This window comes from Pseudopodoces humilis, chromosome 8 (assembly GCF_049639895.1).
Source record: "Pseudopodoces humilis isolate 2021_Gansu_Grassland_sample_001 chromosome 8, ASM4963989v1, whole genome shotgun sequence".
Classification (NCBI taxonomy): domain Eukaryota; kingdom Metazoa; phylum Chordata; class Aves; order Passeriformes; family Paridae; genus Pseudopodoces; species Pseudopodoces humilis.
Window position 1 is genome coordinate 16,132,347 of NC_142207.1, and position 16,769 is coordinate 16,149,115.

General features: G+C 38.5%; 2 protein-coding genes across 2 annotated transcripts in view; both read right to left on the minus strand.

The window, feature by feature from the left end:
* PLA2R1 (phospholipase A2 receptor 1) overlaps positions 1–322 on the minus strand; it is a 37,869-nt gene extending 37,547 nt beyond the window's left edge. The window contains exon 1 of the mRNA XM_005519995.3: positions 192–322. Within this exon, the coding sequence (XP_005520052.2) occupies positions 192–321 (130 nt within the window). The 5' untranslated portion in view covers position 322. The remainder of the gene's footprint in view (positions 1–191) is intronic.
* A 4,735-nt stretch (positions 323–5,057) lies between these two features.
* The window catches only part of ITGB6 (integrin subunit beta 6), a 33,204-nt gene continuing 21,492 nt past the window's right edge, over positions 5,058–16,769 (minus strand). The window contains exons 14-16 of the mRNA XM_088058915.1: positions 12,422–12,541; positions 9,820–9,986; positions 5,058–8,517 (exon numbers count right to left, since the gene is read on the minus strand). Of these exons, the coding sequence (XP_087915041.1) occupies positions 8,416–8,517; positions 9,820–9,986; positions 12,422–12,541 (389 nt within the window). The 3' untranslated portion in view covers positions 5,058–8,415. The remainder of the gene's footprint in view (positions 8,518–9,819; positions 9,987–12,421; positions 12,542–16,769) is intronic.

Consider the following 16,769-nt stretch of genomic DNA (forward strand, 5'->3'; position numbering starts at 1 on the left):
AAGCAGTGAAGCCGGCGGGGCAGGTCCCAAGGGTTCCGCTCCCGGACCCCGTTCCCGGAGCGCTCGGGGCCGCGGGGGCTCGGCGAGCGCTCCCGCACGGCGGCACGGGCTCGGCTCGCCGGGGGCCAAGGACTGTGCCCGGGACCCCGCCCTCCGCTCCCCACCCCGGGCCATCCCCAGGGGTCACTCACTCCGTAGGGAAGGCACCGCGTCCTGGCCGAGGGCGGCGGCGCCGCGGCCGCCCGGCAGCAGCAGCAGCAGCAGCAGGAGGAGGAGGAGGAGGAGGAGGCGGCAGCCGGGCAGCAGCCGCAGCGCCGGCATCGCCCCGGCACTGCCGCCCCGCTCCGCTCCGGCCCCGGAGCCGCCGGGCAGGCCCTGGGGAGGGCAGAGCCGCGATCCCACCCCGGCGGCGAGGGAGGGGCGGCTCCGGGGGCGGCCCCGGGCTCCCCCCGAGAGGCTGCGGGAGGGGTGCGGGCCGGTCGCGCCGGGAAATGCCGCTCGTCCAGCTCGGGCTCTCTGCCCACGTAGAGCTGTGGATTCAAGCGGACAAAATACTCCGTAATAACCTTAATTGCCAACTGAAAACACCTACTTTCTCTTGCCTGTACCCCAAGTACTTTTATCTTAAAAAGAATCAGAAAACACAGAGCCATTGGCGGTGGGAGGCCACCGTCAGCGCAGTCCGTGTTCCCAGGTTCGCTGTTCTGTACCGGAACATCCCCCCTGTCCCGGACCCCACCCGGAGACTTGTGTTTTATGCTAGGTGAGCTTTGACCTAGAAGTCATTTTATGTTTTGGCATGGGGAAAATTAATTGCCGTCTTCCATTTCGTTCATCCTCTGCCTTTGGTCGAATATTTGCAAGAGCTGCCCCCCTTGGGCTGAGTTTCAGACTTGCAGAAAGTCAAAAGCAGAACCTCTTGGTTAAAAATAGAGTAACTTTACAGGAATCCGCGGGAACGTTTGTTTTTAATCTGCAAAAAGCATGTTTCTGGCGTGTTCTTTATGCATGGTGGACAAGTAAGTATATAAACATGTACATAAGTGTAAAAAACATAAACGCAGCACTGGAATTGAGGCTGCTCCCCCATGTCTACTTCAATCATGACACAAGGATGGAAAACAGAAGTCTCTGGGCTTGGGAAAATTTCTTTCTGATAGTTTGGTAGAAGAAGGACTTGAGAAGCAAGAGAAAACAAACACTCAGAAGTAGATAGGTGGAAGGGTTTCTCCCCATTTAACAATGATAAAAGTGTCTGACAGAACAAACAGCAGGAAATACTGCTGCAGAAGCTGGTCTAGGAGTGGTCTGACTTTGCAAGGCAGGAGGGTTGTAACTCTCATGGAGCTGTCATGTACCTGCTCTCAGGAAAACTGCAGCCTTCTGAAATATTCAGATTCTGGGAGAGAAGATTCTTAATGAGCCATTTTTTAAAATCTGGCCATTCAGACCTGTCTACATCTCTTCAGAAGAGTTTGGCCACTACTTTGAGTACTGAGCTTCAGAAAAGGGCTCTCTTGCTGGGTCACACTGAGAAATTCAGCTCTGTTCATGATAGAACATTTAAAAACAATGGTGCCAGAGAGCAAAGATGAGGCTGCTGAGGGAATGAGTCCCACTTAACTGGATTTTTCTGCTGATTTCAGCAAGATCAAAGTAATCACATTCTGATTATTCATTCCCAATAAACTTATCAAAGTATTTTTCTAAATATTTTGCTAAACACAAATTAACAGCTTATTAATTCTAAGTGGTTTTCCTTGCTATTTTTTCTTTGCTATTGAGTTCTTTCTCTTTGACTGAACAAATTTTTACTGGCCTATATCTATTTTGTTCTGACCAAACTGGTAAATTCTTTCTAGTGCAATTATAGTTATACTGACCTGGCAATTTATAGTTAAGGTATACTTACTTGTTTACAATAATAAGACATCTTGGCTGGCATAATGGCTTGTAGAACCAACATGATTTGGAACATTTTCAGAAGTAAACTTGATGGCAGTTTTAAATACCTTGCTCATTAAATGGTATAACTTCCCAATTTTGGGGGGTGGAAGGTTTAATTTGAAGCTTTATCTGCCTTCTTTAAGACATTTGCTGCATTGATTTGGCTTCTTTATTTTATTTTCTGTCTGAAACCCACTTTCTGTAATTTTTTTTTCATTTCTTTGTTAATGGCCTGTTCTCTTCCTTTTTGTGAATACACATATATATACACACATACATACATATCTATCTTTGTATATATACATACACAAATGCACTTGTTTGAGCTGATCTGCTTTTGCTATTTAGGTACTCTACACAAATGTTCAATTCCTTCCTCTATCTTTTCTTAGACTTCACCGTCTGTGTGAGATCTACAGAAAGATACAAATCCAGTGCATGTTCATGACCTGCATCCACAGACATAAACTGTCATTAAATTCATACTAATTCAATTTGCTTACAAACCCTTTCCTTTTTCAAGACACACACACACAGATTCAGTGTGTCACGCATTCAGCACCTGCTTACGCAGTAATTTCTGCTCATAATCTGGGGTCTGAAATAGGTCTCATTTTTTTCCCCAATCAGCCAGAGTGGAAATAACCAGAGAATACCTAGGAAGAAAAAGGAGGCCCAAAATTCCTTGCGTTAGCAGTGCCTAGAAAGAAATAATTCCATCTTTTTTGAAGGCACTGGCCTACATCTTGTTTGGATGTGAAAAATGACAGTTCCTAGGCATCTTGAATCCACTCCCCAACAGCCTTGGGCTAAGGCTGGTGCCAAGCAGAAAGGTGTAGAGAGAGCCATGCTGTGGCAGTCCTGCGTTCCCCTTGGCATGCTTTTTGTAGCCACAGTGAGCTTGGAACTCTGGGCTTTGTAGTTTTCTGAACCCTAACCCTAGGCATGATGCTAACCCTAGGCTGAGCAGGGCATTTACCTTCCCTTTCACTCAAAATTTTTGCTGTTTACCCCAGAGACAGACCTACTCTCATTTATCAGCTCTGCCAGCCATGTTACATCTGGGTATAGTCACTACAGGCACTGCTCCCACCTTCCCTACCCTCTCTGACACATCCCAACCATGACCAGTGGTACCCTTATTCCTTTTGGCAGCCCCACTTGTGTGTTTCTGCCACACCACTCCAGTCTCCCATGCTCCCAGCTAGTTACTGCAGCCACCAGGCTTTGCAATTTCTGTCCCTGTCAGCTCACATTGGGTAACACAACCTTACAGAACAGTCTGTACTGGCCAGTTTCAGGGTAAGTCAAATCCCAGCTGTAAATTGCCAGTTTTATGTTCATTAGTCAGAATGTGTATTGCTTTTTTCCTAAAGGTGACTGCTTATTTTTATTTGTTAGCTCTTTAGCTTCAGACTTGAAACTTCTTTTTCAAAGTAAAAAACTCCTTTAAAGGTGATAAGAGCATTACTATGAGTTTATGCTTCTAAATTCTGTTAAATAGCAGCTATTCTTTCACAGTCATGAAATGGAGAGTTACTACCTCTGTGACTCTTACTGCACCACATGAGCCATCTCCTGGTGAATCCTAACCTTTCCAAGCCCTCCGTCCCTCTTCCCCCTGTAAATGCTCACTAGTGTAGAATAGTTTGTTATAGTACATGATTTAATACTAGGTAGAAATGTTACTTTTACTATAAATCTAGCATGTCAGACTGGCTGTTGATTGGTAGTTATATCAAATTCAATAGCAGGAAGATATTCATGTAGTTCATTTGATATGGCATTAAGGGAAAAATCCAATATTTAAATACTTGCAATAAAACATAAATGGCTAATGGGGCCAGAGCTGCCTCTAGGACATCCCTCTTGGTTTCTCAAAGCCTTTCCTCACCTTATCCTTTACATTTGAGATCCTTGGCAAAACCATACCTGCTGTGAAATTTATCCTTCAACGTAACAGTAATTTTTTTGCCATTCTTGTTAGTACAATTGCTGTGAAATCGATGGAAGAATGAAGCAGTTTTTGCAAAATTTGCCACCGAAAGAATGCCTAATGTTTCCCCAAAATAAAGCTATTAATATTACACTCTAGATTTACTAGAAGGCTGTGAACAACTCAGGAAGAACAGACAACCACTAACAAAGTACTATCAGTCTAATTGGGAAAAAACTTGACTGGGTGTAGCACTGGGAACAAATATATTATGCTTGCAGAAATTCTTGGGCATGATGTCTGCTCAGTACTGATATGATTTCACAGGTTGGGAGAGGATGTGCCTTTGCACCTTGTACACTCCTTCCCACAAGAGCTGATAATGTTTTCTCAGCCACGCTTACATGACCCAAAATTAGACTCCAAATTCCTCCTGCTAATATAAAAACATTTCTTGTATTCATTAGAGAATATATGCATGGGGAAACTCAAAGAAATTTTACTTTGACTCTCTCTTTAACCAATTTCTTCTCAGGTGAAATAATCCTTGTATTAGATACCTTACTTTGTATTCAATAAAAATGAGTAGACAGATTTTTTTGTTGTTGTCTTCAAAATTCTTGTAAATCAGATATAGAGTCAGTCTCATACCTAAGGAATTATGAACCAGCACTTAAGAAAGGACTAAAAAAAAATACACACTTTGCTGTATTTTCAAAAAGATATTCCTGCTGTTACCTGACAGAATGGGTGGATCTTACACAACTTGTGCAATTTAGGGATCTGTATGAAAGAATCATAGAATGGTTTGGGCTGGAAAAAACTTAAAGTTCATCTAGTTCTAAAGAAAGAAAGAACTACATATGTCATCAATCAGTGTTCCAGAAATAGGCTGCTTGCAACATTTGTCTATTAAGTCACTTCCTTGAAAAGTAAAAGGATCACAAATGAAAAAAATCTAGACATTAAATTTCATGTGCTGTCTTTTAAAAGTGGTGAGGAAAATAATTTCTAAGGTATGCCAAAGCATGAGAAATTTGCTAAGATTTGTGAAATCATGTGAAAACAGTGATAAAGACACATGCCAAAAGGGAAAATGAAGAATGAACAAAAAGAAAACGTATTATAAAATGATTCAATTTTACAATCTTTATTCAAGGTCAAATAACTCCTTTTTTACACAAACAAGTTGAATGATTTACTGGTTTCTTTCAAATAGATGAAGTTAAAATTGTCTTTTTATTTTTAGATTGTGTGTGGTAAGTTTTGGGGGGCAATAACTCTGGCAATAACACACTGCCAAACAAACCTTCCCACATAAAGGCAGATGAAGCATGGAGAGTATTGCACTTGACACCCGAATCTTGTATCCCAGACCCATTACCCACTAGCTGCATTACAAAACAAACTTGAATGTAATCTGGACATATACAATACAAATTAACATGCACCTTTTATAAATCAAATGAAACACTGTCCATTTAACATACATTACTGAACAGGGTGTATGAGATACACCATAAAATTGCTAATGATTATTCTTTTATTCAATTTAAATCATTAGTGAATAGAAGTATTACTGTTAAAAAGTGTTTTGTCCACTCTCAAAGACCAGCCTGAGGTCAAAACAGTGTTTGTGAAAACAGCAGAAAGAATTTTTCATCCCACTTACCACACACAAACTCACTTATAGCTTGGTGGAGAAAGAAATTTTAAAAAGAGAAAAATATGAACTTTGATAAAAATTCTACAAGATGAAAATGATGTAGTTAACAAAAAGGGATGAATACCATTCTTTTTTATAGGGTGAATGCCAAGTGAGATCTTCAAAGTTCTTGAAATCTGGAAGTTTAGTCAAAATTTATGATCTAAATTAATGCTATTAAAGGATGGCTTGTATGTATGAGTTGAGTTATTTCATATCCCTCAATAATAGAAACCTTCCTCACCAAGTCCTTCTATTTTCTCTCTTCTGATAAATTCTAATTGTTTGAGTGATTTCCAGCCTGACAACTTGGAAGGTGCACAGAAAATTTATACTACTGTGAGTCACAGCAGGGAAATTGCAACTCATCCTGCCTGGCTCCTGAACATTTTTAAGAATTTGGAAAGAGATTGTTAGGAGGAGCAATTGGACTGTAAACATAACAAATTTGATCTCTGCTGATGATCAGAAGACACAAGTGATGGGAAGAGGGTGAGAAGGTTTGTGAAATGAGATCTCCTATAGGAACAGGGAATGTAGAGCACCAAGCATTTGATATGAAATGCAAACACCAATTTATTATTAACATTTGAAGGCTGAGATACTTTGGAATATTGAGATGGGCAGCCTACAGGAGAAAGGCTTTCAACCCTAATATTGAGCAGCAAAATTAGATCTCAGAACTTAAAATGTATTTAATAAGCAGTATAGGGTTTTTATTACTTGAAAAGTAATGAAAGTATTTTGATTTTTTTCAGTGAAAGTTTATAATTTGATGACTTCTACATGAGAAAGAAAAGAGTAACAGATAACCTACATGGGTGAAATCCAGATTTCCCTAGTCCCTTAGGCAATCCTCACCCAAATGGAATCTGAGCAGATTCAGGGGCCAGCTTTGGATCCCATGAGTTTATCCATGTGCCAGGGAAATGGGATTTGGTCCCCTATGTAACTTGCACTGACATCTGTGGGAGTCTAGTGGTTGGAAGGGACATAGATGCAAGCCTTTATCTGTGCAATTTCCACTATGAGATATGCAGGAATACCAGAACACAGATGCAAATCTGTTCCAGCTGGACCACAGCCATCATTTCCATCACACCCTAGAATTATGTACTTAATACATGGTTCCAGCATCACCTTCCTTCCAAAGGCATTTGATACTATTTCTCTTTGTATAGACATATGTACTACAGGTTCTAACTCACTAATAGACAGTACTAACCAGTTTGTTTAAACAAAACAATCTTTGTAAACCAAAACTAATAGTTTCACTGAAACTAGATCCACATCTGCAGCCATTGACTCCAGTAGGCTTTGGATCAGGCCCTAAAACAGGCATGGGTCAGAGCTTGCTAATAAACCAGTCTCAGTCCCAGAAATTGTGGAGGATATGGAGACTGAAGTTGTACAAATGTGGTAAATATTTATTACAAAATGGACATTGACTTTTTCAGATCAAATATATTCAGATCTATACTTTTTCAGATCAAATTCCCTATTTACCTTAGGGAATGTATGTGATCGTTTGTAACAGTGGCAAAGTACCTTTGATTTCTTTGTCTTCTATTCTAGGTACCTTCATATGTACATTTTGACCATCTGTTTCAGAGTAGCAAAAATTCAGCTGAAAAGTGATATTAAAAAGTAAAGTTCATTATTGTTACCTTAAAATAGTCCAATGTTATAATTTTTCTATCCCAGCATGTTAGCTACTTTTTTACTTTCTTTATTCAGTGCTATTCATGCTAACCGATTACAATTCAAAAATTTACAGCAAGTCATTTGTAATTAGCTAAAATGGAGATTTAAAAATCCTCATTAAGATAATGGAAATTAATACGAAGTGAAATCCATAGATCTTTTTTGTTGTTTAGTTTGGAGGAAAATAAACCAAACCAAATCCAAAACCAAACAACCCAGCCCAAAAGAGCTGAATATGTTGTTATGCACAAGAATAAGCAGTTTGGCTGTTGGGCATTGAAAGAACCTCACAATTTTGGACATACCAAAAACGAGTACTGTCTTTGTGTGTGATAATAAACCTTTTATGTGAATATTTCTGCTTGTAAAGGGCTCCTAAGCCACTGTGTGATGGTCCAGCGCATGAGGTGTATTGTGAGCGCAAAACAACTGCAAGTGAATAAGGCTTGATTGGCTTGATTTAACTTTCCCTGAGATAATCCCAGGGCCTAGGTCTTTAAAGAACATCAAAGGGCAACAAGGAAAAGGAAAGAGAGAAACAGGACAATGAAAGAAGGATTAGAGAAGAAATGTTTCTTTATAACTTACATTTACAGAAGACAGGCACCATCACTACTTTTTTCTGGTGAGAAACTATTCAGTGACACAGATGATATGAGAAAGCTCAGTCCTCAGTTGTTTAAACTGCATTCGTGAAAAAAAAATCTTTTCTAAATTTAAACCAGCCAAATAGACCTGTACAAATACATTCCTAAACACTCATTTATGGAATTGTGTGTATGAGAAACTAGCATAAAGTTCACTGCATGTATCTAATTTAACAAAAAATAAGCTTACATGGTAAATTATAATCCTTGTATTAAAGACAAAATTAAAATTATTTGTGGTGCCATTTTTTTAAGATGGGGGCTTTAACAATAAAGGGTCATTTATAAAAAAGTATTTCTACTAACCTTTACTACTAATATGTTATCTTTATTTATCACGACACAAGACATATGTTCTCTAACAGAATGGTTATACCACTGCAACTTGCAAACAAATATCACATAATCAGCTGAGAAGAAACACTTTTAGATTCAGATTTCCTGCCAGTAAGACTAAGTTTGTAGTGTTGGAGGTGCTAATAGAAATCTGCAGCCATGGGCCTTTTATGCTTATCTTGGTTCTTGTAAGTCACATTTTTAAAAGTGGTTGTTGAGCCTCTGTACAGTGGATTTGTTTCCTAAAAAATCAAACACAAACAAACAAAACACCCAAACAAAAACAAATTAAGTAGGAGTCACACAATGTTTGTATAGAAGTAATGTTGCATCTTTGAAGACTTTAGAATAGCTTTTGGTAGATCACTTGTGTTCCAAGCCCCTGAAATTCAGACTGAATTCAGGCAGCACAAACGAGCCTGGAGTCAGGAACATGCTTTCCTTCACATCAGCCTCCCAGATTAAAGTAATGCACATCATCAAACAATGCTTCATCAAATGTGTCTGATACAATATGCGTATCAAATCTGGCAGCTGCACCATTACAAAACCACAGAGAGTGTCTCAGCAGCTAGGTACGACTTGTCATGGTGCTCTTGTCACATACAGTACCCTCTGTGAGCTGGCAGACGGGCAAGTCTCACCTGAGCTTTTCATCCTGGCCTCTCACCAATCACTTCCTATTCTTCCCTCTTGTGACAGAAAAGAAAATCAAAATGCATCTATCAGCTGTATCCTTCCCTTCACTCTTGCCATACCTATTTCTCCTGAAGGATCAAGAAAACATTCTCAGATGGCCTTGCCTGTAAGTTAGGGATTTTTCCCAGGTCAAAAGCTGAAAGGCTGGCAGTGCCCATTCTTGGAAAAAGTTGCAATCACAGGACTTTGTAGGAGCACGGAGCCACATGAACACATTGCCTGTCCTCCTAACATCCACCAGAAATGCTTACTCAACATGCTTTTTTGAAAAGATCCTCAGAAGTCCTAAAGCTTTTGCAAAAGGGCAAAAAGTCAAGGGCAGAAATGAAAAAAGGAAAGGGAACATGTGGTGTAAGGTTACATTAGATGCCCAGAGCTATAGATAGAAAACAAGGCCTGGATTTCTCTGTCCTTTCCCCCTACATTTGGGACAGTTCCATTCACTTCTGCTGAGCTGGATCATGACAGAGGCCAGGAACAGCCTCCCTTTCCTAACCAGCTCTTTCTGGCCAGAGGGGTACACCTTGGATAACCATACAGGCAGACAATAGCATTGTAAGGATTAATAGAAGACTGGTTACTAATTAAAAACAATTAATAAAAAATAAGTTTTCTACACATTCTTACATGTAGAAGAAATTAAACCAGGAGATTAAACATTAGATAATTTTCATCCATTAAAGAATCATAATTTTACTTTATAGAATAAAAATAAAGTGGTGAAAACCTACCAGAAAAATATATCCATTTAAAAGAACAAAATCAACACACAAAATTTTAAAGGTAGTTATGCATCATGTAACCAAACTAAAGAACCTTGTATAAAATCAATGTATTTCACATACCGTTTGCCATTTAACTTTTGATTTTTCTGCTTCAAATTTGGCCACCTCTTTTCGGTCTTGAACTGACACCAGTAATTTCCATATACAGAGTAAAACAATGCCAATGAGAAGGATAGCAAGGGTGACACCCACCACTATCATTGGGATATTTGGATGCTGTGCACAATCTGTGGAAACAAAACCAGTTATGACTGTGGATAACCAATCAATAAATTTTAGGCAATGAAAAAAAGCAAAGAGGTGTGCTGAGATTCTCATTTGCCATGAGCTGGGCATGTCTTTTTCTTGAAGTTCATGTTATTTTTCTCCTGCTAGATTGCTAAAGGGTTTGTGTAACCAGCTGAAAAATACTGCATTAAAAAGTTTTAAAAATTATTTGCTAACTTATGCCATTGCTCTTTTACCATGACAATTAGCAGCTGCTGGATGCAGACACAGATTCTGAAAAGTCAGAATAATACAATATAACAATCTGTTATATTGTAACAGATCTGTTACAATATAATTATAAAAATCAGGGCTGAGTTGAGAAAATTATGAATTTTACAGTGTTATGGCTGGAGGTCTAGTTCAATTAACTCATACTCCGTGGGTTGCAGAAGAAAAGATTCTGGTGAGATCTTTGTTAGGGTAAAGTCACCAAAGATATTGATCAAACAGAGGAAACTGCACTTCTCTCATGAAAACAATGAGGGAAAAATTCCTTCAGATTTGTTGAAAATGTTGGACTGTGAAATTGGAAGGAATTTTGCATTTCAAGTTCTGCAATAAATTTTATGATAAAATATTTCAGAGACTCAGAATTAAAACTGAAATTTTTGCTCCACCAAAACCCAAAGAAGTTTGATTCTTTTAGTATGAGAAAGTACTGCCTATGGAAGTTGGGGAACACTACTATTTTACAAAATTTTCTGCTGAACCATTTCAGAACATTAAAAAAAAAGTCATTTCAGTCTTGTTTGTCTTACATGATTGCATTTCACATTCTGTTTTTGCTTGATGGCCTCAGTTAACTAATTCTGGGCAGCTCTGGTTTGGGCAATGGGCTGGTGTTCTGGCTACTGGTACCATATTGACTTCAGTTCCAAGAATTAAATTGTATTTCTAGAAAATTTCCTGTGGTCTCATCCCAGTTCACATTTTTAGGTCAAGAAGCAGAACAGCAGATGACAGTGAAACTGGTTATTGTGGGAGGGCCATTACATAGAGGTCAATGAACTGTGCCTTCTGTAAGACATTTCTTTTTTTTAATTTTTTTTTCTTTTGCTCAAATATACTCAAAATGCATAATAAAGTATTTAATAAAGACAAAATCTTACCTTTAATTTCTTGAATCTTAGGGATTTAGGGGTGTAGTTTAAGAGGTGTGCCTTTGTTACAAGCACACTTGCTATACTAGAAACCTGTACAAAACCAGACTAATGTTCTTATGGCAGGAGCTGCATTTTTTTGTACAGTAAGATCAACTTCATTCTCACGTATTTTTTAGAGAAAGGCTACACAAAGGCCTAACAAAATAAATCCCATTAGTGGAAACAGAAAAAAGTTACAAACTGCATGGCTTTGCCTAAAACATAACTAATATTTAGTATGAAGATGCCTTTATTCCCTGGAAGAGAAACTATTTGGCTGCTGAAAACTGGTGTCTGTGTTCTCTCCTGTCCTACTTGATTAAGAGATTTAATGAAAAATCAATAATGAAACAGCTGTAAATGAAGAACTGATGTTAAATGAAAGGACATAAAGAGCTGTTCTATATCTGTTAGTTTTGCAAAATATTCAAAATTTAATGGGAGCTGGAACAACTCTCCCACAAGGATGAGTGAGTTAGGGTTTCTCAGCCTGGAGAAAAGAAGGCTTCAGGGACACCTTGGAGTGCCTTCCAGTACCTAAAAGGGCTACAAGGGAGGTGGGGAAAGACTTTATAAAGGCATGTAGTGACAGGACTAGGGGCAATAGCTTTGAGCTGAAAGAGGATAGGTTCAGATTAAAAGGAAATTCTTCACTGTGAGGGTGGTGAAGTACTGGAACAAGCTGCACAGAGAAGTTGTGAATGACTCAACCCTGTCAGTGTTCAAGGCCAGGTTGGATGGGGCTTTGAGAGGGGCATCCCTGCCTGTGGCAGAGGGCTTGGAACTAGATGAATTTAATGTCCCTTCCAACCCAAACCATTCTATGATTCCATGATACTGCAACATTAAAAAGAATTATAAATATATTTTAGAATTTCATCAGGTGTACTGAATTAGTAATTTGAACATTTGTCCATCTATGAAGTATATATAATTTCAAAGTGAATTATTTATTTATCATATAATGCAAATGAAGTTTGGTATCATCCTCTTAGAGCTGCACAAGCTTTTGAGAAAATTAACTTATTCTTACAGACCGAGGATCATTCTGCCCATTTTTCATGAAAAGCCAAGTATTTATGTCACCACTTCATTAAGTAAGTATCTGAGGAGCTCTTTGGCTGGGCAGAGAAGAGCTACAAACACAAGGAGGCGATGTGCTGCTTAAAAGAGCTCTGCTTCTATGTTGCTAACCCTGTCTGTGCTTTTAAATTAAATTTCACCTACAAAAACCAATATTCACTGCTTACCTTTCTGTTCTATGCTGTGAATGACTGTCCTTCCCTGTTCATCAGCAGCCAGTAGAAATGTGGTTATACATTCATTTTCCCCCTGCAAAGAGCAGGAAATGGATTTATCCTCTGAATAATCTGCAGAGGGAAGGAAAAAAGTAATTCATCAGAACAAATGAAATTTAACCTTTAATAACCAGAGAGACTGTCTGCAGAAGGAAAAGAGTGAAAGACAAAAGCAGAAATACTCTCAGAATTTCTACTAAATTTAATGGTTTTTCTTCCAATCCCAATTTTGTTTACTTTCTGATTTTTCACTTATATTTCTGAAGAACTGATCCAGATGTTGTCAATCTGCACTGACCATCTAGTGCACCTTGTTACTTTAGTGTACCATGAATTGCAATGGACTGGAAGTGCCCCCAAGACTCCTAACTGGCAGCTGTCTAGGAAATGTAATACCCCCAATTTATGGGACAAAGTATGTTCCTTTGCTTTGCAGCTACTCCTGCCACCTCTGGATCATGTTTCAGAAGTAGATATACATATATCAGGCAGCTATAGATGCTGTTTAAAGGGCTGCCATTCATTTCCTACACAACAAGCCCCCCAAAGGTCTCTGTGTGTCCAATACTGACACAGGAATAAATAAAGATTAATAACAGAAAACTGCCATTCTGGGATTTTTGTAACGGGACTCCGGATGAAGCAAAAAAATTGACCTGAGATTACAGTCTGACCCCATTTATTCATCCCTCTATTTACCATTGATTGCACAAAAACTTAATCCACTTTTTCCTTTCAGGTTATTTCTAAGTGGGGAGCTGAGAAGAATTCATTCAAAGGAAACAGAGAGACAGAAAGAAGCTGACTTTGAGAGACAATATCAAGCAAATAAGGCAATCAAAAAGTGAGAGTACAAGTACAGAGCCAGAAATGTCATAATTAGGAGTGTAAATATAATATAATATTTTACAGAAAAAAAAATACTTTATACCTGTGTGCAATAATACCTCTGGGGCTAAATGTTTATGTTTCCATATAGCCCATGATTTGAGTATCACTGCAAATCTAGGTATGCTTTTCAATATATTTTAGTCAAACTTCTTAGGATTTATTTTTAGAAGAAAGAAAAACAGTAGGCTTCTAAAATATTTCTTAAAAATAACTGTCACTGACCATTATTTTCTACCCATTCAAATCTCTTAATGAAATTTCATAAGCAATTATGTGAAAAATCTTTAAGTCCTCAAACTTTAATATGAAGAGTAATTGAATAGAAATCAGACAAGAATAGAGCATTTTAAAGAAACCTACATTACATTTTTAAAAAGTGCTTGGTCTATTTTTTCTTCCCCGTATTGCTTATTATCATAAAATTAGGTTTTATAGAAAATATTATTAGACACCATAGAAAATATGACAGTATTGACTGCCCTTCAGTCCTTTTCTCTGCTTGTTTTAAAGAGAGAACCCTAGCTGGTTGGATTAAACCTGCTCTTGATCTGAGCCTTGCATTTAACCTGTTGCTAGTCCTTGGTGGCAGAGGAATCCACCAAGGGGACAGGCAGCCTAGACCTGCTGATTTAACAAGATTTGGTTTTGTTGGAAGGGCCAGGAACTGCAGGCTTATGGCTTTTGTTGGCACATCACAGTTCCAGTAACACTGTCAAAAGTTTTGCAATGTTTGTACTTTCCCAACTCTTTTAAGCAAGCAGATTCAAAATATTAACTTGCTTACAATGAGGAAAAAAAGAAAAAGATAGTTGTTAGCTATACTGAACATGTAGAAAAACTTGCAAGCATATACAAAATATCATCCAGAAGGCAGTAACTGCACACAGATTAGTTATTTTTACATGGTAATTTTTTTATTTAATGTTATAATTTGAAACCAAGGGGAGCAGAGTACTGATTATGTGCAGTGATATGGAAATGAAAGCAAAAATGCCAGTTCAAGCTATTCAGAATCCAGCTTATGGTTAGTATTTTTATTTCTCTGATGTTATTTTTAGAATGAGGGATCACTAAAGAGAGACCTTGCATATGTTATTTGCAGTTCATCAGCACAAAAATTTGCCTAGGTAGATAAATTCCTGTAATTTTCTGCATTCTACAGTGAATCGTCACACTCTTCTGCAGCCTAATTCTGGCTATTTAAATTGTATTTTAAATAACTGGAGTAACACTGGAGGAGGAATCAGATACCAGTGGCAAGCAGGAGACTCAAAGCATGAAAGACTGTTTCTTAACAGGTACATTTATGAAAGATCCAGCAACAAAAATGTTGACCGTAAATTTAAATGTCATTATGCCCTTCCTTGTTTGCCTTCTGCTCAGCAAAATGCTTTTTTCGAGCAGAATTCACCTCACTTTGACTTAGAGCAGTGCTGATATAGAGGTTTATTCAGTCTCCAGTAACCACTTTGCTGCTGCACTGGGAATTTGTGAGGCCTCAGCATTATGGGGTAGGAAAATCTTAGGTTCTCCAGGGAAAGTGTAACTGTCCCTGTTGGGCTTGTGGAAGGAGCAGCCTGCTGCCCTGTGGCTGGGGTGGTGGCAGAAGAAGCCCTTTAGGAATTTTGGTTCCTCATGCATGGTGAGCAGAGCAACAAGAATTCCTCTTACACCTGTGTGGCAAAGGGGCAATTAGCCTAATTGAAATGTTCCAGTATTAAAAGTGAATGAAAAGTTCGAAAGTGCTGCCTGCTGTGGAGATAAGCCCAGTAAAGTGAAGCCATCAGCACCTGCAGAGCTGCTGGACACCCCATGCCCTGGCAGATCCCTGGGCTGACCTGACCTGCTGCTGGGGAGCAGGAGAAGAAAACCTTGGCAAACCCAGAACAAGAGCAGGGAGGGGAAAGGCACGACTCAGAGTCTCAAATGAGCGCTCCCAGGAAACAGGAAGATATAAAGCCCACGCTTCTTTGTTGCTCCACACTTCCAGTCATTGGATTGCAACATCCACGTGCAAAAGAGAAACAAAATTTTTGAAGTGCTAATGTTTTATTTAGCCTAGAGCTTTTACTTTTTTCTTTCCCCAAAAGCCTTGAAGCATTAAAGAAATTAAAATATAAACCAGAAAGAAGTATACTACCCCATGAAGTTGCTCATAATCTGTCTTAAATATTATGTGGTGTGCTAGTTATACCACTTTCAGACTGGTGGGTTTTGTTCAGGTAATAATTTTTATTCTATGTTTATTTTTTAGCTATTACTTTAAAGATTAATTTTTTTTCTTTCAGGATTTCTAATGAGGCTACACAAGCATTTCAGATGAAACAGTTTGCAAAATCTGCTGCTTTTTTATTTGTCTTTTTTTTTTTTGAGGCATTTGTATGGGAGCACGAAGGTTGCAGCAACTGTTGTAAATAAATTTTAAATCTAAAGAAGTAGCTGAAAGTGCCAATCAGGGAAGCACAGGACATGAAAAAAGGAAATATGCAGGCATAGGAGATAATATTGTCATGTTTATATTCCTGTGACCTGTGTATGTGAACAGAACTATAAAAAAGGCTGTTTCTGCTCTTAATTAGTATTTGTTATATTTGAAAGCATAATGTTTTATACATTTCTAGCTACAAATATCTGCCACATTACAAAAGTAACCTGAAAACTTTACTAACTGAAGAGATACAATAGAAGTGCTTACATGTTTTTTAAGTAAAGATATTTTTATATTGACAAAAAAAATACTGAAGTATTGCCATCAAAAGGTGCATCTTTGCTGGAAGGATGTACATCAGTGGCATTTCTGCACGCACACAGCTCTGGATAGGCTTCCAAGAGCTTGCAGATACAAACCTTAGACACGCACACAGGACTCTGCATTGTTGTCCTCATTCTTACATTTGTTGTGTTTAATGCTTATGGTACATCTGTGATGTGGTTATAGCTAGCCTATGTCCTGCCTTACTTACCAATTGCTTGTGCCATAGGGCTGGGACTAGAATTGCCACTAGAACAAACACAGGCTGCCTGCTGAGCAGGCACCTTCCTTTACAGAAAAAAAAAATGCACTTTTTTGATTGAAAGGTTTATTTTGGATCTTTTTGATTGTGGTGGGGTTTGGGTTTTTTTTTGTTTTTTTTCTTGATAGTACTATTTTAGTCAAGATTAATTGCCATTCTAGAAATTCCCATTGATGCAGGGCACTTTGAATTAAAGCAAACAGCTGGAAGATGTTCTTAGCCTTTTAGAACACAAGAAATATCTTTGCCACTGGTTAAAGGATTACACCAGCTGCAATCAAGAATCTGCCTAAGGATTGGAGTCAGGTTTTGTATTTGTAAGGCTGAAGAAGCCCAACTGGAACTCACAGTACAGGCATAACCTAAACTCAGGAACTTTCGTCTATCACTGATTT